The sequence below is a fragment of the Dasypus novemcinctus genome, chromosome 3, assembly GCF_030445035.2.
Source record: "Dasypus novemcinctus isolate mDasNov1 chromosome 3, mDasNov1.1.hap2, whole genome shotgun sequence".
Classification (NCBI taxonomy): Eukaryota; Metazoa; Chordata; class Mammalia; order Cingulata; family Dasypodidae; genus Dasypus; species Dasypus novemcinctus.
Genome location: NC_080675.1, coordinates 127,401,015 through 127,426,242, shown reverse-complemented (window position 1 = coordinate 127,426,242; position 25,228 = coordinate 127,401,015). Strand labels below are relative to the sequence as shown.

The 25,228-nt window shown below is 36.7% G+C and overlaps 1 protein-coding gene across 1 annotated transcript in view; it reads right to left on the bottom strand.

The window, feature by feature from the left end:
• The window catches only part of UNC13C (unc-13 homolog C), a 738,074-nt gene that overhangs the window by 362,946 nt on the left and 349,900 nt on the right, over positions 1-25,228 (bottom strand). The window contains exon 13 of the mRNA XM_058294229.1: positions 9,932-10,088. Coding sequence (XP_058150212.1) covers positions 9,932-10,088 — 157 coding nt within the window. The remainder of the gene's footprint in view (positions 1-9,931; positions 10,089-25,228) is intronic.

Genomic DNA, 25,228 nt, shown 5'->3' with positions numbered 1-25,228 from the left:
ATCACAATTCTGGAAGGAAGTCAAAAGTACAATATAAAAAGGCAATTGTGTGTAGCATAAGAGGTCCTGCTAAAAGTGAAAGACTTAACCCAATAGTGTCTGGTCACTTAAAGACTGCCATCCCTATCCAGGGGTAGATTGCAAATACTAAAAACAAGACAGAAATGATGGACTGTTGTAAATCACCCTCAGATTATGAAAAAACATCTGGGATACCTGCTAGTAGTAACAGGTGTCTGTCATGTCTCTTACTGTTGATGCAAATGCCTTTGTGAAGATCCAGGGCCCTACCACTGAAACCTGAGAAAAGGCAAAAGTGGCTCCACTGAAAAGGTGAACATCGATAAGCCATGGCCAGAAGAAGAAAAGGCATCTGGATACCCATGAGAATGATGCAGATTTGGCAGTCATCTTCTGAAAGTCAATTATTGCTACATAAGAATTCTTCAAACAGACTAAACACTTTATTGGACTGTTTATTATAAGCATTTTGGGACTGATTGTAATCATTACAGCTGCTGCTACTGCTGTGGTAGCTTTACATAATCGGGTTAATGATTTGGAATCAGCTGTTTTGCATATTAGAGATCAATTGTATAATTTAAAGTTAAGGGGATTGAAATGTGATTGGAATGAAAGTAATTTCTGTATAACTCCTCTTGCCTATAATTCATCTAATATAGAATGGGGAAAAATGATTTTTTAGGCCATAAAAGTAATATCTCTCTGGAAATAATGGAATTACAAAGAAAAATATTAGAAATGTCTCAAAATCAAATTCATGTAGCCAATGATAAGGATATTTTCTCAGATATGATTTCACATATTACAAAATTTAACCCAGTTAATTGGTGGAAATCACAGCATTTCTTGTCAGCTTTAGGAATAGGGCTAATCATATTTGTTCTGTTGCTCATGATTCTTGCCTGTGCCGGACAGTGCTTTTGAAGAAAATTGCAAAGCTTAACAGCCATGGGACATGCAAATAATCTGGTGCTAGCAAAAGCACTTCAATAATTTCCTCAGGTCAAAGAGCTTGGCCAGTAGTCAATGACAGGTAAGACTGTCAGAAGAGGGCAACCTAAGACAGGCACGGTCACCTCAAGAAAAACAAATAGGGGGAGATGTTGGAAATTGAGGCACAGTAGCCTCTCAAGGAGAGACATGCTCTCTCCATGCTAGTGCTGTCTCCATGGCTATGCTTGCAACCTAAGGAATGCGGTAATTAAGAGTTCCAGGCAAAAGGGATGAAGCTGTTAAAGGCTGAAAGAAAAGATGAGCACATACCTTTTGTAGTGAATAGAACACTTAGACTTTGTACCTTGAGATAAGATTTTTAAAAATTCCTTAGACTATGGGTAATGCTGATAGTTAATACATGTTGCAGGTTGATGTCACGTACGCTATGTGTTTATGCTTATTGGCACATAGGCTACATATGCCTGCCTCTTGTCACGTACACTAGGGTATATAGAGCCCCTTGTAAACAACAAAGTTGTCTGAGGAGTTATTACTCGCAGACCCCCTGATCCCAGCTCTCTTGTTCTTTTTCTCTCACTCTTTCTTTCTTTGTTTCCTTCTTCCTTTTCTCTTTGTTTCATTCCCGATACCCTTCAGGTCCAATTCTCCAACAAATGATGAAACTAGTATTGGAAACTGGAGGAAAGGCAATCCATGTTTTAAAGTTGCAGAGAACTTAGCAAGATTAATTCCTGGTGTTTTATGGAAGGCAGAATTTGAAAATGGCAAGCCTGGGCATTTAGCTGAAGAACTTTCCAAAGTAAGCCCAGAGAATGTGGCTCAGCTTCTGCTTGCAGCTTATAACAAAATGCTAGGTGAGAGAGAGATGCTGAGGACTGAACTGTCCAGTACAAAGAAAACAGAAACTGATTCTGGAAATTCCAAGCCTCTGGAAATCAAGCTCCCAGATGAAAGTGCCCCATTGGAGGACTTAACTAAACTTGGAACTTGTAAACCAGGATTGAAGATACAGTAAGACTTGTGGAAACTCTTATTGTCTGATGGCTTGGACCCCTGTTTCTTACATGCTACACCAATAAGGTTTTTGAGAGAACCTTAGGAACAAAACCACTGTAAGCTTGGACTAAAAGGGACGTGGAAAGGAAAGACTGAAGGAGATACAGCTTTAAGAGGAAAACCATGGAAGCTGAGATCTGGAATTAAGACATCACCTTGGGCCAAGAGTGGAACTCCACCCACGTGTACAGAGAGGGTGAGTTTGCATCAGCAGTTGAAGAGGGTGGATGTTCCCACCTGATGTTCTGGGAGAGTTTTGCCACCCCAGGGTACAGAGAGGGTGGAATACATTCCTCAAGGATTAGGACAGTTAAGGTCAGAACCCCATAGGTCTGAGAGGGATGGACCTGTCCCCCATGGATTAGGGAAGGCCAGGTGGTCAAGCCATTGCTCTCAGAGGGTTGACCCTATATGTCAAAGGTTAGGGAAGGTCAGGTGGTTAGCACATTGCTCTGAGTGTGTTGAGCCTGTACGCCAAAGATTAGGGGGAATGTTGTCTTCACATCACTGTACTAGGGAGGTTAAGACTCTAACCCAAAGATTGGGTAAGGTATGGCCATCATCCTAACACTCTTGGAGTATGAGGTCTGGAGCTTGGTCAACACCCAGATGCTTGATGAGGGTGGAACCAAGAAAATGGCCATTGGGCAAGCATGTGGAAAGGATGAGTTTCCATAAGGTACCAAGGAGAAGAAACCATCATCTTACAAATGACTCTCAGACTAAAATTGAATAGAGAATGCCCTGCAGGTTTACTGAACTGTAGAGGACTTGTGACTCATGTTTCCCTCCCAATTTCTCCTTACTGTAACAAAAATGTTTATCCTTTGTCCATTTGTGTATTGGAAATAGATAAATTGTTTTGTAAGTGTCAGTAGTCTATAGTTGACAGGACTTTGGCCCAAGACAAACTGTATTTCTTTAAAGTGATTGTGATATGATTTAGTACTTGCATTGTTACTGATTTAAGGTTTTTTAAATATTTTAATTTCTTTTTGGAATTCAGAGGGTGGAGTGTAGTGGTTTGATATGGTTATGAATTCCAAAATAGGTATTGGATTATGTTTGCAATCTGGTCTATTACTGGGTGTGACTGAGTTACGATCAGGGCTTTGATTGAGCCTCGTCATTAGGGCATTGTGTCCCCACCCCTTGGTGGGTGGGGACTCATAGATAAAAGGCATGGCAAAGGACAGAGTTGGAGTTTTTGATACAAGGGTTTTTGATGTTGGAGTTTTGATGTTGGAGTTTGATGCTAAAGCCTTAAGCTGGGGCCCTGGGAAGAGAGGAACCCTAAGCCTAGAAAGAAGTAAGCCCTGGGATGAAAGGAACCCAGGAAGCCTGAACCCTCGCAGACATCAGCAGCCATCTTTTTCCAACACATGAAAATAGATTTTCGAGAGGAAAGTAACTTATGCTTTATGGCCTGGTATCTGTAAGTTTCTACCCCAAATATATACCTTTTATGAAAACTGACCAATTTCTGGTACTTTACATCAGCACCCCTTTGACTGACTAATATACCTCCCCAGACCTCTTCTCAACTGGAGGTGGCCACATAAAATGATTCTAGCAAATGAGATATATACAGACATCTCTGGGAATGCTCAGTAAAGTAGACAGATTGAGTTAGTATATTATCAATGAATTGTAACTTGGAGACATCTTAAAAGAATGTTTGGAAGACAGTGTTTATGTTGGTATTTGCAAGTAATTCTTCATTAAATATAACATTCAGGTTTTTCCCTTTTGCCCTTTATTTTCTCCTGTTTTTCTCATTTTAAATTCAGATAAGATCCTGAAAGGTAAAGCAGTCATCTGGTGGCCATAAAATGAAAATGTAAACAAAAGAAAAGAATGGTGGAGCAGGAAGCTAGAAGAAACCACACACCTCAATCCATACCCATCTGCCACCCTTTAAAAATTTATAACCCTGAGCAGTTGTACTAATCCTGAATTCTTTACCTATATGAAAAAAAAAATCAAATTTAGTTAAGTTTATTTAGTTGAGCATCTGCTTCACGCAGTTGAATAGAATACTGACTGATACAGATCACATATTTGGTCTCTTCACCTACATCTTCATGGCCCACCTGGAAAATTTCCATTCAAAGGAAAGATAAAACTGCAGAAAAAACTACTATCCTTTTTGTTATTAAATCCAAAACAATATAAGCTGATGTGAAATTAAAAGTGTGCTGCTGATTGAATTTTCATAAAGATTCTTTAAACAACAGGACAGCATGAAATTTAATTTTATTTACCATATTTCCATTTAACTAGACTGATACTGCCTTTACAGAAGGAGAGGAGGCTTGCTGCTTGCATGATGCCCCTGGAGGAACAACAAAAGACTGGGTAATTAAAAATTGTCTCCCCTTTTGGGGCATGTCACAATGTCTGCAACTGTCACATTATTCAGTTCTTTGCATTAGGTAAGGACCACATCTGTCTGGCAGAAGGCAAACCAGTAATTAATAACAAATATTAACAGTTACCAAAAATTTAGGTCTAAAGGGTTGATTGGAATAACTCTAGACTAGGAGGCAGCAAACTTTCTTTATAAAGGGCCACATACTAAATTTCTTCAGTTTTGTGGTCTTTGTCACTACTACTCAACTCTGCCATTGTAGTGTAACAGCAGCCATAGAAAATAGGCAAATGAATGGGCATGGTGATTTACAGACACATATTTAAATTTCATATAATTTTCATGTACCACAAAGTAATATTCTTTTGTTTTTTTAAGTGACTTAAAATGTGAAAAAACATTTTTAACTTACGGTTCATACAAAAATAGTGGGTGGGCCAGATCTGGCCCATGAGCAGTGGATATATTTGACTAGGGAAGTGTGGTGGTTTGAAACTATATGAACCCTAGAAAAATATGTACTTAAATTTAATCCATTCCTATGAGTGTGAATCCATTGTAAGTAGGACCTTCTGGTGAAGTTACTTCAGTTAAGGTATGACTCAGCCCAATCAGGATGTGCCTTAATCCTATTACTGGAGTCTTTTGTAAGCAGAACGGAATTCAGACAGAGAGAAAGCCACAGAGGGAACAAACAGAAGCTGAAAGTCAATGGAACCTAGAAGAGAAGGGAGAGGCAGAAGAATAGGCCATCTGCATTGCCATATGGCAGAGGAGCCGAGGACCAAGGATTGTCAGCAGCCAGCCCCAGGACATCAGTGTTCAGCAAGAAAGCACCAGCTTGATGATACCTTGGTTTGGACTTTTCCCCAGCTTCAAATTATAAACAAATAAATGACCATTGTTTAACCTGACCAACTTCACAGTATTTGTTTGAGGAGCCATAGGAAATTAAAACAGGGAGGTAATTGCCCCTCCATAAGGCTATTCTCAGGAGATTTACCCAGGGTACTCTTGTAAGGAAGGGGAACAAACACCTCTGTGTCATTCATAGTTTCTCCCTTTGAGTCCTTTTTCTTTCTTCCAGTCTACCTCCAAGAGCCAGGAGTGGATTTACGTGGCTTGATGTTTTTGTAAAATTTGTAAGAGGAAGATAAAAGTTATTCTGACATGGACTAGCACATTATAGCAATTTTTCTCCCCAGATCAGACCAAAAACAGCAGTTGGTTAAGAGTAAAAGATACATTTCAAATAGAAATAAGGCACAGGTTAAAGGATTGTTTAATAATTCAGTTACTATGAATCATAGGAATATACTGAAAATATTTTTACATGTCTTACTGATTTGAGATTAATACTGATACTGATAGAGACACTAAAAAATTATGAAATATTACTACAATGATGACATTGATGACAAACCGATTAATATTACACCTTTCAGTAATTCAAAGAGGATTTAAGTCACTTCATGAGACAACTTGAAAGACATTGACGTTATAGTTCAGAAATGAAAAAAAAAATTTTTTCTAATTTGATAAAAGTCATTAAAATGTACATGGCATTGTCAATGAGTTGTGAAGATGAAGGAAACTGTTCTAAACTATCAATTAAAAATTTTGATCAATATGCCAGATAAAAGACTGAATGATCTCCTTTTTCTTTTTCTATAGAAAATGGTATTTCAGAATTGTTGGCATATGAGAAGTGAACAAAAAATTTGCAGTCAAGAACTGTAGGTAAAAGTAGTATTGAGGTATATCAAACCAGTTAATTAATGTGTTATGTTGGATTTTGTAAAGTATATGGCATTTGTCAAAATATAATAGTTTATAACTTATTGACTTATTTTATCATTATAAATAAGTGTTAATTTTAAGTAAAAATTTCTTAACAATTTTGCATTCTGCTTAAAGAGGGTTGCCTCAAATTACATAAGGTTCACCAGCCCAAAACCTGGGTTCATCCCTGCCCAGAACTAATCATTTTGCTAGACATAAAGAAATAACTCCCTCCAAAGTCTTTTCCAAATCCATTCTCTCCTTTGCCACACCACTTCTTTTTTTCTAAACCACTGTCTAAATGCATTACTTGCTTTGCCAGTACCAGTATCCCAACCTTCTCACTAATCTTCATCTAGTCTTCCTCTGTTCAATACCAGTCACTGGTTTAATCACTCCTCCTTTCTTCAATGTGTCTTCCTATATTTCAGTCTGGGAAACTAAACACCACATATCCCAAACTCCTTGTAGCTAGGTTTCTGCAATGATCTTATTTTCTGCCTATTTTACTCTGCTGCATCTGAAAAGCAGACATGAGGTGAAGGCCAACTTCCTGCTCCTTGACTTTTTTTCTGCTGCTATGTATAGTCTTGGAGACATTCAGTTTTCAGTGCCCGGTCACTAACTTCATAGTTCTGAAATGACAGCTACATTGGCAAAGGAGGCAGCCTCCTGATTTCTCAGCTTCTTGACTGCGAGAAAGATAGAAGCTGGTTTTTAATGACTGCATTATATTTTAGTGGGTGAATGGATCCTAATTTGTACGAATATTCATCTATCCCATTCACTTAACAATGCCATGAAATCTAACTTCAACCTCAACTGCTCCACTGTATAATGACATCATAATTGCCATATCCAATAGGATCATTTCTTTCTCCATTTTATTTGAACTTTTTGCAACAGTTGACAATGTTATACACTCCCCTTTTCTCAAAAATTCTTTTCCCTCACTTTTCAGGATATCACATTTTAATGATCATTTTTTGTCCTATCTAACCCTTTCTCCTCAGCAAAATTTGCTTGTCTCTCTTCTTTACACGCAAGGGTTCTGTTCTTGAAATTCTCTTTTCACCTGATTCTTGAGCATTTTTAAAATTCATAGCATGACTTCAAATAATATTTGTATATAAAACATATGAATTTAATGGGATTAATGGTTTTCTTTTCTTAGAGATTTGTTTGTTTCACAATGATTATAGTTAACAACGCTTTTTCCATTGGTTTACATTTTGGGAAATCAAAACGTCTGAGTTATATCTATGAGTAGGATAAAGGCAGGCCAATATAATGGTATTATTGGGTCCCAAATGACAGTTTCAACTTAAGTAGTCAAGATGAATAAAACTTCAAGGCTCCAGTATGGAAATGGGAGTTATAACATAAGGAAATAGTTGACCCAGCAAATAGCATTATTTTCAATAGGTATAGAAGAATACAGTCAAATTCATATACTAAATTACCAGTTTACCAAGATACAGTTTGAAGAAATATTTCTTACCCTATAATACAATAAGTTATTTGATCTACAAAATGAAATTTGTTATGACCATGTTGCCACTGAAACACTGAAATATACTGAAATCAATCTAGGTTCTCTTCTTTGGATTGGCATGAAGGAAAGGAGCATATTTTCTAATTTTCCTTCAGGTAGCTTTTATGATGGACATTAATCATATAAACACATCTTCCTTCTCAGCGATCACTATTACACAAAGTTGCTTTATTCTTTACAATATATCCAGGTAGAATATTAGAAAAAAACAATATCATAACACAGAATCGTTTATGTTAAGATAAAATCCCAAAACCGTGAATACTGTCACTGAAGCAGGTTTTATAGGAAAACTGTTCCATGACTTGGTATTTGGTTGTAATATTATTTTGTTGAGCTGGTTAGGGAGAGTTCTTCGGTCCCAATTCCTACAAGAGTTTATTTCTTTAACAAAAGTAGTTGTTAGTGTATTGTTTATACTGTAGGTAGGGGAGAAGAGATGATATCCTCATACTTTATATTTATAGAGCATGTTCAACTTTTACAAACTAGCTTTGTATCTTTTATCTTACTTGATCTTCGTCTTAAATTTGAGATATATGCTAGAGCAAGAATTATTAAACTGATGGAAAAACTGAGGCTTGGATATCTGAACAAAATTGCCAACTAACAGCTAAATTTTCAAATGAACTCAAACCCCCTCACACACCTCACACATGCATTTTTTCTCTTTAGGTGAGGACAGGAAAAGTGAAGACAGCAGCACATTATTTTTCCATACTGGGTTTACACTTTTCTATTTACTAATTTACTACAGAGACAAGATTTCAAATATTTCTACTGCATGGTAAACACGTTGGAATTTGATTTCTAACAATATACTCAATGACAAAAATCTATTCTGTTAACCAATTTGGAAGTGTGGAGGGAAAAATAACTATGGTGCTATGAAAATCACTTTTTCTACAGTGGATCTTAGTTTCCTATATGAAAAAAAGAGAATAAAAATATCTGCCTCGCAGAGTTATTGAATAGCACAATGACCCATTAAGTGGCCCTGGCCAGACATGTGGGAACCTCTAGGTCTCTTCCTCTTCTCCTTACTGTCCATATCCCCATGACTGTTGATTCTGTGCCTGAAGAGCTCTGGAAGTTATCCTTTTTTTCTCCATCCCTACTGATTTTGTCTCTTATTGTAGATCCTTATCACTTCGTTGGGATTATTTTTAACATATGTCTCTATTCCCTGACTAGCTGATTTCAATTTCATTAAGGTTGTACAGAATGAGTTCCAGTGACAAGGGCAACAGATAAATTCTTGAGACTCTTTAGGACCTTACCTTTTTCTAAAAGTGACTTTTCAATATATTCTTGATCCATTTAGCTAATTCAACTGGACAGCCTTAATTAGGTACAGATAGCTCTCTTAGGTCTATACGCCTACTACATTTTATTTAGAGATATTCCAGTAGCCACCACTATCAGGAGGAACCGAGGAAGTGTAAATGGAGTCCAAAGGCCCCAGAGAAAGCAACCAAGCTCATATTTACCAGAGAATAGTATCTGAAGTTATGAATCTCAAATTTGCACACAGGAAGAATTCCTATAAAATGTCAACTTTCCTTCTATTGGGAAAGGTCATCAAGATATGTAGATTAAATCAGATACAGAGAATGAATCTAAAGAATATTTCGGGAAACGGACTTGGCCCAGTGGTTAGGGCGTCCGTCTACCACATGGGAGGTCCGCGGTTCAAACCCCGGGCTTCCTTGACCCGTGTGGAGCTGGCCCATGCGCAGTGCTGATGAGCGCAAGGAGTGCCGTGCCACGCAAGGGTGTCCCCCGCGTAGGGGAGCCCCACACGCAAGGAGTGCGCCCGTAAGGAGAGCCACCCAGCGTGAAAGAAAGTGCAGCCTGCCCAGGAATGGCGCCGCCCACACTTCCCGTGCCACTGACTACAACAGTAGCGGATAAAGAAACAAGACGCAGCAAATAGACACACAGAACAGACAACCCGGGGAGGGGGGGATTTAAATAAATAAATAAATCTTTTAAAAAAAAAAGAAAAAGAATATTTCTATTGACTGCCAAATAGATATTTCACTGAACTTTGGGCTTCAGCCCATTATACTAGAAGATATTTCCTAAAAGGCTCCTTATGCCAATAAGATTCCAGGCATATCTTGAATCAAGTCTTTTGAAAATGTAACTATTAGGGATTTTAAAGTTTAAAAAATAGTACTTACGCCAAAGTTGGTAGCAGCAAATCGATCTGAGGCAGAAACCTGTATATTTGTTGAAACTGTTGTGTGAGCATAGAAAGCATTTATATTCGCCAGCAAGGTACTCATGACGGCAGGGACACCAGGGCACATGTATTTAGAAGAAAGACATGAAAAGTGTCTGCAAGACAGAAACATGAAGAGCCCTTTAAACAGCATAGTCTCTAACATCAGCAATGAAATAATTTCTCAACTACATGTATGAAAAAGAGGGACTCCCTCACCACCAAGCTCTAATTGACAGAAAAAGCAATTTCAGCTCTTTTAAAATCTCTCATTCACAAATGTGAAGTGGTTTTTTCAGAATGTGACTTGCCACAGGGATGTGTGCAAAATTCCTTTCAAATGTGAGTGTGTTTTGTGTACACACCAAAATGCAATTTCCAGTGGAATTTAGCACTATTGGAAAGCAATAACACAGAAGTCTTCCTTTGTCTCCCATACCTGCCCCTACTTATTTCAATTTCTGCAATGTCATATTCAAACTATACGATGTTATTTTAAACCTGTATTCCTCTCTCATTGATAAAATAGCAAGAGGTCTTCCTTTCATTACACATTGATCAAACGATATGACTTGAGGCCAGTTTGTGAGCTTTCTTCAGAAAAGAATGTCTTCCATATGAGTTCTGTTTTCTAAGCACTTTGTTAAAACCAGGATTTAATTAGGCAAACAGATGAATAGTGCAGACAGATTGAATTAGGCCAGCTTTATGCTTAAAAACCATTTCTTTTAAACCCTGAATAATGGTATCATTTTCAGCCATCTAAGGCATCAAGTGTTCAATTCTGTTACTTCTCTCATGGAAACCTGTTTCAATTGAATTATAACAAAAGACTTGAAAATTGAAAGTGAGTTTACGGTAAACGCAAAAAGATGAAATCTGAATGGAGGAAATACCTAGTTTCCTGATCTGATAGTATTTTTCTCTCATATCTCAGTAATTTATCCTTTACCCCAAAATCTCTGAATTTTGTATTATTAAACACAAATGCAAAATACACGTAAATAGATTAGCTAAGTTGCATCCCAAAAGTAAATGAACTGTCGGCACCAATTAGATCTCATCTAAGCAGCTCACCTAGTTTTTCATGACACCAGTTAGTGAAGGGTGATTAACTTTAAAATATGAATCTTTGAGGAATATGAATAATAATATATGCCGTGAGAGTTATATCATTTGAGTGATTTAACCCTGGAATTAGAATACTATTGATTGCTTTTTAGGGTAAATGATACCTATTTTGATTTTATTGTGCACTAAACTGATTATAATCAACATCTATGAAGAATACCACAAATGATAGAGATATTAAAAATAAATTATTTTTTAAAAAATTGTTAAAGCTATGCTATTATATTTTTTCCCCAACAATTCACAGGTAATTAGATTTGATAGACCCAAGTCACATCTCAAGAAATGTGGAATATGCAATGCCTAAATGTAATGGGGTAATGAATGGCAAAAAATTAATGGAACATACGCATACCAATATGGCAAAAGATATATTGGGACATCATGGACAATTGTCAGGATAAATTGTTAAGAACTTTAAAAGATAAGAATTTTATTATCCTGAGCCAATATTATCTATTTAAAAGAATACTGGAGGTTATCACAATCAATAATCTTATACTTGCTTTCAAAAAAGAATAGGTGCCCTCATAATTCAGCCATGTTACTCAGTCTTCACTTGTTTGGCTGCCACCCAGAGTTTTTGGTATCTTATAAAGGTGGAAGCAACAACTTAGGACTTATTTCAAGCACAAATATTGGAGAAGAGTGGAAATACACTGCATAAGGCACTCACAGGGTGATTTTGTTTTTAATTTTTTTAAAAATTTATTGAAGTATATCACTCATACATAAACATACATAAAAATAAGTATATAGTAATAGTTGTGATCCTGCAAAACAAACATATATAACATCATACAAGACTCTCATACTTTACCCCACCAACAACAACCTGCACTGTTGTTAAACATTTCTAACTAATGATTAAAGAGCATTGTCAAAATATTACTACTAACCAAAATATTTTTCTCCCAAACCAACCTATAATTATCTTTATATCATTTATATATGAATATACATAAACAATAAGCATATAGTAAAGTGTATAGTAACATGTAATGCATGTTACAAAGCAAACATGCATAACATCATACAGGGGTCCCATACAGCAACCTTCCACCAACACCTTGCATTCCTGTGAGATGTTTGTTACACATTATGAAAGAATATTCTGAAAATCTTACTACTAATTATAATCCTTTTCTTACATTTGGTGTATTTTTCTCCCAATCTACCCTATTGTTATTTTTTAAATATATTTTTTATGACACAAGTTGTAAACTTATAAAACAATCATGCACATGTGCAGAATTCCCAAAAAACACTCCTCTATCAACATACCATACTGGTGGAACATTTGTTACAGGTAATATCATCTGATTGTTACCACATCCATATTATGAATTTGACACACATTTTCCATACTCCCCCATTATCAACACAGTACATCTTTGGCATAGATGCAGGAATATATTATTACTGCTAACTACAGTCCATAGGTCACACCAGTAGTTTTTTTTCCCCATGCTTCTCCAATAGTGATGTACATTAGCTCTAGCTCACAAAGACACTCTTGCATCTTTACAATCAACCACAATTCTCATCCATCTCTTGGTTTACTGTGCTATTCAGTTCCTAGATTATTCTCTAGCATTATGTCAATTGGCATTTACATCCCTAGACTACCATTTTCAGTCACATCCCCATTTATAAACTAGGTGTTACTCACTAGGCATTACCATCCACTACACACTTCCACACTTTTACAGCAAAGCTAATTAAAACTTCTACATACATTAAACATCAGTAGTCCATCTCATTCCTCCTCTTATCTCCTTTAAGAATCCACCACACACCACCAGGTCTTGAAGATACTTTCCTACAATTTCTTCTGGTAGCTTTATTGTTCTTGCTTTTATTTTTAGGTTTTTGACCCATTTTGAGTTAATATTTGGATAAGATGTGAGTAGGGGACCTCTTTCCTTCTTTTGGATATGGATATCCAGTTCTCTCAGCGCTATGTGTTGAATAGACTGTTCTGCCTGAGCTGTATGGTTTTGACAGGCTAATCAAAGATCACTTGACCATAGATGTAAGAACCTGTTTCTGAACCATCAATTTGGTTCCTTTGGTCTATGTGTTTTTCTTTATGCCAGTACCATGCTCTTTTTATCACTATAGCTAGGTAATTTAAAGTCTGGAGATGAGAGCTTGCTTTTCCTTTTTTTTTTTTCTTCTTATTTTAAACTGAAAAAAAGATTTACTTTTATTTATTTATTTCTGTACTTGCTGTGTCTATTTGTCTTCCTTGTTTCTTTAGGAGGCACCAGGAACCAAACCCAAGACCTCTGATGATCAGAGGTGCCTAATTACTTGAGTCACGTCTGTTCCCTGGTTTTCTGTGTCTCTCATTATGTTTTTCTTCTTATGTCTCTTGTTGTGTCTTGCTGTGTCAGCTTCTTGTGCTATCCTGTCATTCTAGCTCACTCTTTTCTTTAGGAGGCACCAGCAACTAAACCAGGAACCTCCCATGTGGTAGGTGGGAGCCTGTTCAATTCCCTTGAGTAAACACCAATTCTGCTGCAGACTTGCCACGTCGATGTCCAGACACCTCCCACCCTGCAGGTTCCCAAAACAGCCTACTCCATCAGGTCGCCATCACCACACAGCCAGTCTTTTGTAAGAGAGATGACGATGGTGTACTTACTCAGACACCATCTTGCCACGCCTCTGAGAGTTTGCTTTTCCTTTTTAAATGTTTCTGGCTATTCAGGACCCCTTACCTCTCCAAATAAATTCAATAATCATGTTTTCCATTTATTTAAAAACTGCTAATGGGATTTTATTGGGATTGTATTGAATCTGTATATCAATTTGAGTAGAATTGATATCTTAAAGCTATTTAATCTTCCAGTCCTTGAGCATGGGATGTTCTTCCAGTTATTTAGGCCTTTTTAAATTTCTTTTAAGTGAGTTGCAGTTTTCTGGATGCAAGTTCTTTACATCATTGGTTTAAGTTTATTCTTGAGTATTTGAGTTTTATCTGTCATATTTTATATTCACCACACTTTTGATAATTTGTTACTTTTATTGATATAATCTTCATTTCTAGAATCTCTTCTAGGCCTCTCTTTCCTGTCTTTTCCTTCCAGGCTCTAGCACATCTTTTAGTATTTCCTGAAAATCCAGTCTCTTTTTTAAAATTTCTCTCAGTTTCTGTTTATCTGTGAATATTCTAAACTCACCCTCTTTTTTGAAAGACAATTTTGCCAGATATAAGATACTTGGTTGAAGTTTTTCTCTTGTAGTATCTTAAATATATCATACCACTGTCTTCTTGTCTCCATGGTTTCTGGTGAGAATGCAGCACTTAATCTTATTGGGTATTCCTTATATGTTACACATTGCTTTTCTCTTGCTATTTTCAGAATTCTCTTTTTGTCTTTGGCATTTGACATTCTGATTAGTAATGTTTCTCAGAGTTAGTCTATTTAGATTTTTTTGGATGGGAGGACATTCTTGGACATAGATATCTATGTCCTTCAATAGGATTAGGAAATTTTCTATCATTGTTTCTTCAAATGTTCCTTCTTTTCCCTTTCCCTTCTCTTCTCCTTCTGGGACACCCATGTACATGTATGTTTACATGGCTTTTGCTGTCCTTTAGTTCCTTGAGAACTTGTTCAGTGTTTTCCATTCTTTTCTTCATGCATTCTGTTCTTTTATATGTTCACTTTCAGAGGAAATTTTTCAAGCTCACCAATCCTTTCTTCTGCCTCCTCGAATCTTATGATTCCAATGGTTTTTTATTTAGTTTATTGCACCTTTTATTCCCGTAAAGTCTGCTATTTTTCTATGTATGCTTTCAAATTCTTCTCTGTGCTCATCCAGTGTCTTCTTAATAACCTTACTCTCTTTAGCCATCTCATTGAATTTATTAAGGAGATTTGTTTGAACAGCTATGATTAGCTGTCTCAACTCCTTTATGTCATCTGAAGGCTTGTCTTGTTCCTTAAACTGGACCATATCTTCCTGTTTCTTGGTGTGGATTGTAATTTTCTGTTGGTGTCTTGGTGTCTGGATTACTATTTATTCTGGGTGCAGATTTTCTCTTTAGTTTAGGGCTTCCTGCCCTTCCTTCCTTGCTGGTTGTGCAGTAGGAGCCAAGGTTGTAATTGGTAGTATAATCTGCAGAAACTCAAGCTGCCCTCAGTGCCCCAGGAACTATGAAGCTTCTCCCAACTTTCTCCTTTTCCAGGGGTAGAGACAGAGTCACAATTGTGTGGAATAATCCAAGTTGTGCAGGCCTAAACTGTCATTGCTCAGAGAGACTGATGAAGCATCATGCCTCTTTCTCCCCTGCCTGGGACAGGAGCAGCAGGTGTGGGCAACAATCTAGGCAGTGTGGGTCCAAGATGACTGTAGTTGCCCCGTTAGACTTCTGATTATTCAGTCTGTGCCTGCCAAATGTACAAGCAGTTACTTGGATAGGCTGGTGCAGGGTCCCCCAGTCTCCTTCCTGTCACAGGTGGGGTGAAGCCTAGGCTAGGGCTGCATGCTGATCTGGGTGAAAGAAATAGATTCCTACCGTCCCTGTAATTTTCGGTCAGGGGGACTTCACCTCATGCTGGGGGTAAAGTCAAAACGGTGGCTACTGGCCTCTTTCTGACTCAGATGGGTTCAAATTTTAGCTGTTTTTAGGGTTATACTTTGGCCCAACCAATTTACTCATCAGTAACTGAAGTTTGTGCCCAGCCCTCTCTTCCTCTCCCATTTTTGGAAAGTGGAGCTTTCAGTTCCAGCCGCAGAAGAGCTCCCAAGGTGGCTTGTGGCTCCAGTGGAGGATTGGCACTGACCTCTGTGGCATGGAGCACTCTACTTATGAATCTTCTCTTCAGATGGGCAGTCTCCTCCTTCCATTCCTTCAAAGATGTTGCAGGATGCTCTTCTGGTCTCCTGGAGCCCCCAAACTGGTGCTTCAGCTAGCTCCAGAGAGCTCTGGGTGTTTACTGACCACCCTATAGCAGGAGCTTACTCTAGGAGCTCCTTACTCTGCTGCCATGTTGCTGTTTGTGTCCTCACAGGGTGATTTTTATGAAAATGATATCATTATTGAACATCGCTCACTATAAGCCATGTAAGGGCAAAATGAATCTAATATGTGCAGGCTGGTGATATAAAAAACATGATTTTTCTATTTTAGATTTTCAGTTAGTTAAGCTAATACCTTGATGAAGAAAATGCCCTAAAAAGCTGTGGATTTGTGACCCAAACAATGCTTCACAACCAAAACGAGAGCTTTAACAAATATTTATGAGTTACATATGAAAATTTATGGATAACATCAACAAAGCAATGTAAATAGATGTACTTTTGTGTTATCCAACTTAATACAAGCTTTTTATGCATTTATCATTAATGCTAATACATAATAGTCATAGAAAAATTGGAAAAACAGTGAAAATATACTGTTGTTCACACTTGAAACTTTCCTTCAAAAAAACCTCCATAAGTCCAATTCATAATAAAATACTAGATTCATATATATATATATTTTTTTAACTGAGAAAGCTTCAATGCTGCTGGTGTATTCTACTGTAAAACCTTTTATTCATTTTTATATCAAAACCAGCAGTCTGACAAAAGAAATCTCCCTTCATTGACTACACATTACTACATTTCTGGCACTGTACTCAGTGGTAAGAACCTAAAGTTGATTAAAACATTGCCTTCTACATGCCAAAAAATGGATGAACCTTGAAGACGTCATGCTGAGTGAACTAAGCTAGACACAAAAGGACAGCTATTTTAGGAGCACATTGTTATGAAATAATTAGAATAACCACACTCAGATATAGAATCTAGAATATAGGCTATTGGGGATGGGATGGGGATAGGTAAAGGGAAGTTAGGCTTAAAAGATACAGGATTCCTGTTTGGAATGATGGAAATGTTTTGTTGGTGGATGGTGGTGATGATGATGGTGCAGCACTGTGAATGTGATTAACAGTACTGAAATATACATCTGAATGTGGTTAAAAGTGAAATGTTAGGTTGGATTTATGGTAACAGAATAAGAATTAAAAAACAACAACATGGAACTGCACTATACAGTAAACCCTAAGTTATTCAATGGACTATAGTTAATAATACAATTATTAAAATGTGCTTTTGGCAGTAACAAATGATGATCCACACCAATGCAAATTATTGATAATCAAGTGGTATATGGGAATCCTGTACTTTATGCATGATTGTCCTGTAAACCCACAACTTCTGTAATAAGGAAAAAAAATGGTCTCTAATGTAAAAACTTATACATCTAATGTACACTTATACATCTCTAATGAGATGCATGCACAATGAGATCTAATTTTTTCATGCAGCAAGAAGTGCTATTATAGAGGTAGCTAAAAGGTTTGGTTGGCCATATAGTGAAGGAGCTAAGCCCAGGAGATAGAGACAAATCTTCTATATGGGTTGCATTGCCCTGAGATTGAAAGGCTAAGTTGAGTCTACTAGTGGAGAAGGGAGGGGAAGTCAGAGGGAAAAACCTTAGCCTGTAGGATAAGAATTTATATAATGGCCATGGAAAAGTGCAAAGTGTCCCTAGAACTTGATTCAACAAGCATTTATTGAACACATATGAGTGAAAGATACTAGTCACTGATTATACAGCAATGAATCTACTTACAGACTAATAGGGAAACCATTCACAAAAGAAATTTAATACAATTATGAGAACTGTTATGAGAAAGGTGCTATGAAGACACCAAATTAGAATGTGTATACCACAACCTGGTGGAGAGTGGCAGCAAAAACCTCTTGAAATGAGATGGGGCTAAGAATTAGTGGATGATTAAGAGATAGCCAAGACAAGGATATGGCATGCTGTTACTGATAGATATAGAAAGACAGATATTCCACTAAGGGAAATTAGGCAAAAAATGAGGAAGTGCCGGGAGATGATCTAGTCTCATATACCTCAGGAGTTTTGATTTCTTATGTAGACAATATAAAATTTGCTGAGAATTTAACAGTGGGAACTGACATTATCAGATGAATTTGGAAAAATGATTGAAGTGAGTAGGTATTGGAAGTAGAAAAACATGTTAGGAGGCATAGAAGCAAAAACTGAAGCTTTGCCCTACTTCCAATATGACTAAGCTCTTCACATACTACATTCAGAAGGGGGGAAATGCCCTGCATCTTGAGATAAAACAAAAGTTTTGATCTACAAAATATAAAATCTTTATTATTTCTCTCAAGCCTAGATTCCCTAAGAAAATAATTTTGAACCTGACTTTGATCATGTTGCTATCTGGTGATTTATTATGACCTCAGAAAATACGAAAATCTGGTGGGAACACTGCTATTTCCACCACAAACAACATGAAAACATCATGTAAACCTGGTGATCTTAGAAATTTTGCAGTTTTTTTTCCTTTAAATACTGTTTGGTTTTGTTCATTGTATTTTGTTTTGGTTTACTGGTACTTGTGTGATAATGTAACTACCCATCCTTACATTTATTGCAATTAAACATTTTCTTTTCTTTTATAATTTTTTCCTCTGAGTCTTACTTTCCAGAGGATAATGGCAAAAATCTGTGCCCAAAAGGTGACAGATCAAATTCTGGACTAATATTTGGAAAAGAGAGATCATGATAAATTCAAAACATTTAAAATTAAGTCAACAGATCTTGGGGATATACAGCTGAGATATGATGTTAAAATGGTCCACTCACCTTCTCATTAGAATCTTGAGACTTTCTGCTTTGGTCTCAGCACATTTAGCACTCATATTTCCTTCTTCTCTTAATATTTTATATTAATTACCAAATAACCTTTACTATAATAAATGTTGTATATGGATACCTCATTTAATTATTTTTAATTCTTTGAGCAACCCTCTGAGATAATAGAAGTCTCATCAGTGTTCCATTATTGATAAGACACTGCACACACGAAAGAGTAGTGTCTCTAAGCTCACAGAGGAAGTACGGTGATGAAGGATTAGAGCCCATGCAATGTAAGTTCTGCACCATCTTTCTTAACCACTAGACTATACCTTCTCCTAATTTACCCTCTTCCTTCTCTGCTCAATGTTGTTATTATTTATATATCTATCTTCTTCTTCTGGAATGTGCTTAGTTCATGCTTGGCTGTCCTCCCCTCCAGTTGGGCATTTTGCATAATGTTTTCTGGTATATAGGAATTAACAATAGGTATTTCTTAATGAAAACAAATTAATGCAATATGAACCAAAGGTATTTTTGTAGAGTTAGAGAGCATAGGACATGTGCTTGGTTACCTTGATTATGACAGCTTTTCAAAATATCCAATTACTTTGTGAACATTTGGTTGAAGTGCCTAATAGTTAATGCTGTAATGAGGTTAGCAGCTTTGAAAGCTAATAGTATTCTATTTATAATTGGTAGGCTGAGAGCAGTATTTTAAATTTTACAGAGCATTTAACATGTATTATTCATCTTAGAGAACTGACAGAAATATTTCATTTTCTGATTAAAATTTAACTTAGATGATTTCTGGAGTATAATAACAGGCAGCTAACTGCAAAACTCACCCATCTAAACTACTCCCATGGAAAAGCCCAACTAAACCAAAAAGAACACAATGTCACAACTGCACTGGAAGGCCAAAATTTACCAGTTTCTGGGAGGAACCTTCCCTAACTTTAAGGCCACTGGCTAGAGTGAGAAATATTCAGTGATTGACCTGTATCTAAATCCCTGAAATATTAACCTGACCAGAGAAGAAACAGGAGACTATTTCCGGGAATCCCTATCGTATACTCCTATGTCAGATATCTGGGGCCTAGGCTTCTGCCCAGCAAGGTTCTCAATCACTTCCCTAGTTTATGGTAATGGCTTTGCAAGGCAGCAAAGCTGCTATTCATTTCCCACATCTTCTTACTCTTTATCCATTAAAGAGTTCACAACTCCCAAAAGTGCCAGACAGCTTGAGAATGGGAAAGGACAATGGGATGTGAAGCTAGTTAGAAAAAGAGACTGGAAGAACATACATATATATATGTTTATATATATATGTGTGTGTTCTTTACTTCCAGCAAGATAAGAATTCATAGGTCATTTACATTATCCAGAAAAAGAAATCAGCCCCTTATACTTAGAGAATTCATCAATAGGAAGAGGAGTATTCATTCCCTAGTGTAAAAGGGAGCTGCACTTAAATAAAACATGGAAAAGAGTGGAAAACTTTCAGGGTCTTGTTCTCCAGTTTAAGTCTGCAGGTGGATGTGAACTAATCAGATGTCAGCATATAAGAATTCAAAGGAACCCTGTAAACTGCAAAACAAGCAGGATACAAACATTTCTGTATATTATCATCCCAACACACAGCAAAAACAATAAAAAATTTGGCAAGACATTATCAGTTTAAATGGCTGTTTTAGTTTCCTAGACTGCTGAAAGCAGATCCCATGAAGTGGGTTCAATGAAACAATAAGAATTCATTCGCTCATGGTTTTGAGGCTGGGAAAATGTCCAAATCAAGGCATCAAAGTGATACTTTCTTTCAAAAGACTGGGATACTCTAGGGATGACTGCTGGTGATCCTTGGATTCTCTGCCACGGGGCAGGTCACATGGCAATATCTACTGGTGTCCCCCAGCTCTTCCAGGTTTTGTTGATTAGAGCTCCTAGCTTCCTTGGCTTTTTCTCTCCCTCTTTGTATTCATTCTGTTTATCAAGGACTCCAGTAATACGATTAAGACCCATCCTACCTGAATCTCTGGACTGACCATGTGATAGCCAGGTCCTGGGCCTCAACAGACTTGCAGCTCCTACACTCTGGTTTATTGGACTTACCACACTCAGCTAACATGGAGGTGAAGAAGGTCAACCACCACACCAGAGAGCCAAGAGTGCCTACAACTGAAAGCAGAAGAATTGCATCCAGCATCCATGTGGAATCTAAGCCCCCTCTTGATATAGATGTGGAGTGGACACGGCCATTCTAGGGTGGATGGAGGAATAGAGAATGGATTAGAGTGGACTTATTGATATTCTATTCATGAACTATTGTGATTAGTAATCAAAGAAAATGTGGCATTGGTGTGGAGAAAGTAGCCATGGTGGCTCCTGGGGGTAGGGAGTGGGAGGAAAAGATGTGATGTGGGGGCATTTTCGGGGGTTGGAGTTGTCCTGGCTAGTGCTGCACAGTTACTGGACATTGTATGTCCTCCCATGGCCCACTGGGTGGACTGTGGGAGAGTGTGGGCTATGGTGTGGACCATTGACCATGAGGTTTAGCAGTGCTCAGAGATGTATTCACCAAATGCAATGAATATCTCATGATGATGGAGGAGGTTGTTGTTATGGGGGGAGGAGTGGGGTGAGGGGAGTGGGGGGTATATGGGGACCTCATATTTTTTTAATGTAGCATTAAAAAAATAAAGAGAAAAAAATTTAAAAAAAAGACCCATCCTAAATGAAGTGAGTCTCACCTTAACTGAAGTAGCCTGATCAAAAGGTCCCATAGGAATGGATTTGATTTAAGAATATGTTTTTCTGAGGTACATATAACTTCAAATGACCACAGTGGTCATAGTGGTTATTTTTTGGGTAGAATTACAGACTTTTGTTATTTTAAAAATGAATTCTGTAATTTCATAATAATTTGCCATTAGGATGTTCTCTTACCCTAATTGGACAAAATATATAAAAATAAATTTTGTGCTAATTCAACTGTGCCCTATTGTTAATAAGCAAAATCCCCTTGTAATTTTAAATGCTATTAAGAAACAAAGAGATAATGCAACTCCTGTTTTTAATTCTTTTTATTAACTAAAGTAAAATTTTCCTTTATTTATACTTTAAAAACCTGTGTAGGTTTTAAAGTATCATTAGATAAGATTTTGTGGAAGAAGTCAACAAATCACCCTTAAAATAATTTTTATATCAAAATTTATCATAGACATTAGTGATTTCTGGTTAGTGAACAACAGCAAAAATGGCATAAAATTACTATCAAATGGATATCAGTTTGATTACATGAAATAAAATAAACCAATAATTCATTTTAAAGATATTGAATGATCATGATGCATGACTTCTTAAGGCAAAATATAGGTATGAATGGTGAGGATGGGACAATCAAATGAAGAAAACAATATTTCACCTAACTCTATACTTTCCTTCCTTTTAGATTTTGTTTTTATAAAGCAGTTTTATTCATACACCATACAACCCACTCAGAGGGTACAATCCATGGCTTTCATTATGACCACAGAATTGTGCATTCATCCTCACAATCAATTATTGAACATTTTCATTGCTCCAAAAAAAAAACACCCCATATCCCTCATGCCTCCTATTATTGACACTTAGCATTGGTGTGGTACCTTTGTTACAACTTATGAGTTAATACTAGATTACTGTTAACTATAGTTCATAGTTTGAATAAGGTATATTTTTTCCATATACTACCCTATTATACTACCCTATTATTAATACCTTGTGTAGCAGTTTGGCATTATTTATGAAATCCAAAAATACATATTAGACTATGTTTGTAAACTGGTTTGTACCTCTTGGCATATTAGATTATATTGGATTCAGAGGTTTCACTTTTACTTGATTAAATTATGCTTAAGGCTTTAATTGGATAGGATGTTGAGACTCACAGGGAAAACCACACGGCAATAAAAAGGTTGGAGTTTTAAGCTGGAGCCCTGTAGGTAAACACATGGAAGAGAGCAGAGCAGCTGTGCCTAAAGAAAATTGAGCCCTGGGGAGAGAAACAAAGCCTAGAGAGCCTAATAGTCTACAGTTGACCTTGTGGAGATAACAAAGCCGCTGAGCCCTGGGAGAGAGATGAGACTTATCCCAGCCTACAGTTGATACTGGAAGAAGCTAGGACCATAGAGTCTTAAGAGGAAGAGGAAGGCTGAAGATCATAGCCATCTTGCTCAAACATGTGGCAACAGACTTTAGTGAGGGAAGTAATTTATGCTTTATGGCTTGGTAATCGTAAGCTTCTACCCCAAAAAAATACCGTTTATAAAAGCCAACAGATTCTGGTATTTCCTATTAGCACCCATTTGGCTGACCAATATACCTTGTAATAGTGACATACCTTTATTCTAGTTCATAGAAGGAACATTCTTACATTTGTACTATTAACCACATTCATTGTCTACAACAGGGTTCAGTATATTAGAGTCCTGTGTTTTATCCTCTAGCTTTCGTTCTAATGATATATACAATCCTAAACTTCCCTTTTCAACCACAATCACACACACAATTCAGCACTGTTAATTACTCTCACAATAAGGTACTACCATCACCTCTATCCATTTCCATTTATCATCAGCCTTATTAAAAATTCTGCACAAATTAAGCATCAGCTCCCCATTCTATCTTCTGTAACCAATATTCTAGATATTAATACCATGAGTTTGTATATATATAATTAGTTCATATTAGTGAGATGATAAAAATTTGTCCTTGAGTGTCTGGCTTATTTCATTACCATAATGTCCTCAAGATTCATCCATGTTGTCTCATGCATCAGAACTTCATTTCTTCTTATAGCTGAATCATATTCCATCACATATATATATATATATACACCACAGTTTGATTATCCATTCATCAGTTCATGGACATGTGGTTTGCTCCCAACTTTTGGCAATTGTGAATAATGCTGCTATGAACATTTGTGTGCAAATGTCTCTTTGCAACCCCGCTTTCAGTTCTTCTGAGTATATACTTATTAGTGGAATTGTCAGATCATATCTCAGTTCCATACTTAGCTTCATAAGGACCCACCAAACTGTCTTCTGTAGTAGATGTAGCATTTTACATTCCCACCAGCAGTGAATAAATGTGCCTATTTCCCCACTCTTTTCTAAAACTTGAAGTTTTGTTTCTTTTTTTTTTATAGTGGCCATTTTAGTAGGTGTGAAATGATATATGATGGCAGTGTTGATTTACATTTCCCTAACAGCTAGTCACCTTGAGCATGTTTTCTTGTGCTTTTCAGTCATTTATATTTCTGCTTTGGAAAAAATGACTATTCCATTCTTTTTCTCATTATTAAAATGTGTTGCTTCTCTTTTTATTGTTGAGTGATAAGATTTATTTATATATTCTGGATATTAAGTCCTTCTAAAATAGGCAATTTACATGTATTTTCTCCCTTTGAGTAGGCTGCCTTTTCATTTTCTTGACAAAGTCCTTTGAAGCACCAAAGTATTCAGTTTTGGAGAAGTCCCACATACCTGTTTTTTCTTTCACTGCTTGTGATTTGGGTGTAAAGTCCAAGAAACCACAGCCTACCACAAGATCTTGAAGATGCTTCTGTACATTTTCTCCTAGGAGTTTTATGGTCCTGACTCTTATATTCAAGTTTTTGACCCATTTTGAGTTAATTTTTTAATAAGGTGTGAGATAGTGTCTCATTCTTTTGGATATGAATATCCAGTTTTCCTAGCACCATTTGTTGAAGAGACTATTCTTTCCCAGTTGAGTGGACTTGGCAACCTTGTCAAAGATCAATTGAAAAAAAAATTGACCTTAGATGTGCAGGTTTATTTCTGAGCTCTCAATGCAATTCCATTGTTCAATTTGTCTATTCTTAAGCCAATACCATGCTGCTGTGACTACTACAGTTTTGTAATATGCTTTAAAGTGAGTCCTCCAAATTTGTTCTTCTTTTTCAAGATGTTTTTGGCTATTCAGGACCCCTTGCCCTTCCAAATACACATGATGATTGGCTTTTCCATTTCTACAAAGTAGGCTTATTGGAATTGCATTGAATCTCAATCAATTTGGGTAAAGCTGACGTCTTAACAATATATAGTCTTTAAATCCATGAAAATGGAATATCCATTTATTTAGGTCTTCTGGATTTTTTTTTTTTTTAGCAATGCTTTGTAGTTTTATGTACAAGTCCGTCACATTCTTGGCTAAATGTATTTCTAAATATTTAGTTCTTTTAGATGCTGTTGTAAATGGCATTTTTTCTTGATTTCCTCCTCAGATTGCTTATTACTAGCATATAGAAGCACTACTGATATTTTGATATTTTTAAAAATTTATTGAAGCATATCACTCATACATGAACACAAACAATAAGTGTATAGTAGAAGTTGTAAACTTAAAAAGCAAACATGCATTACTTCATACAGTGGTCCC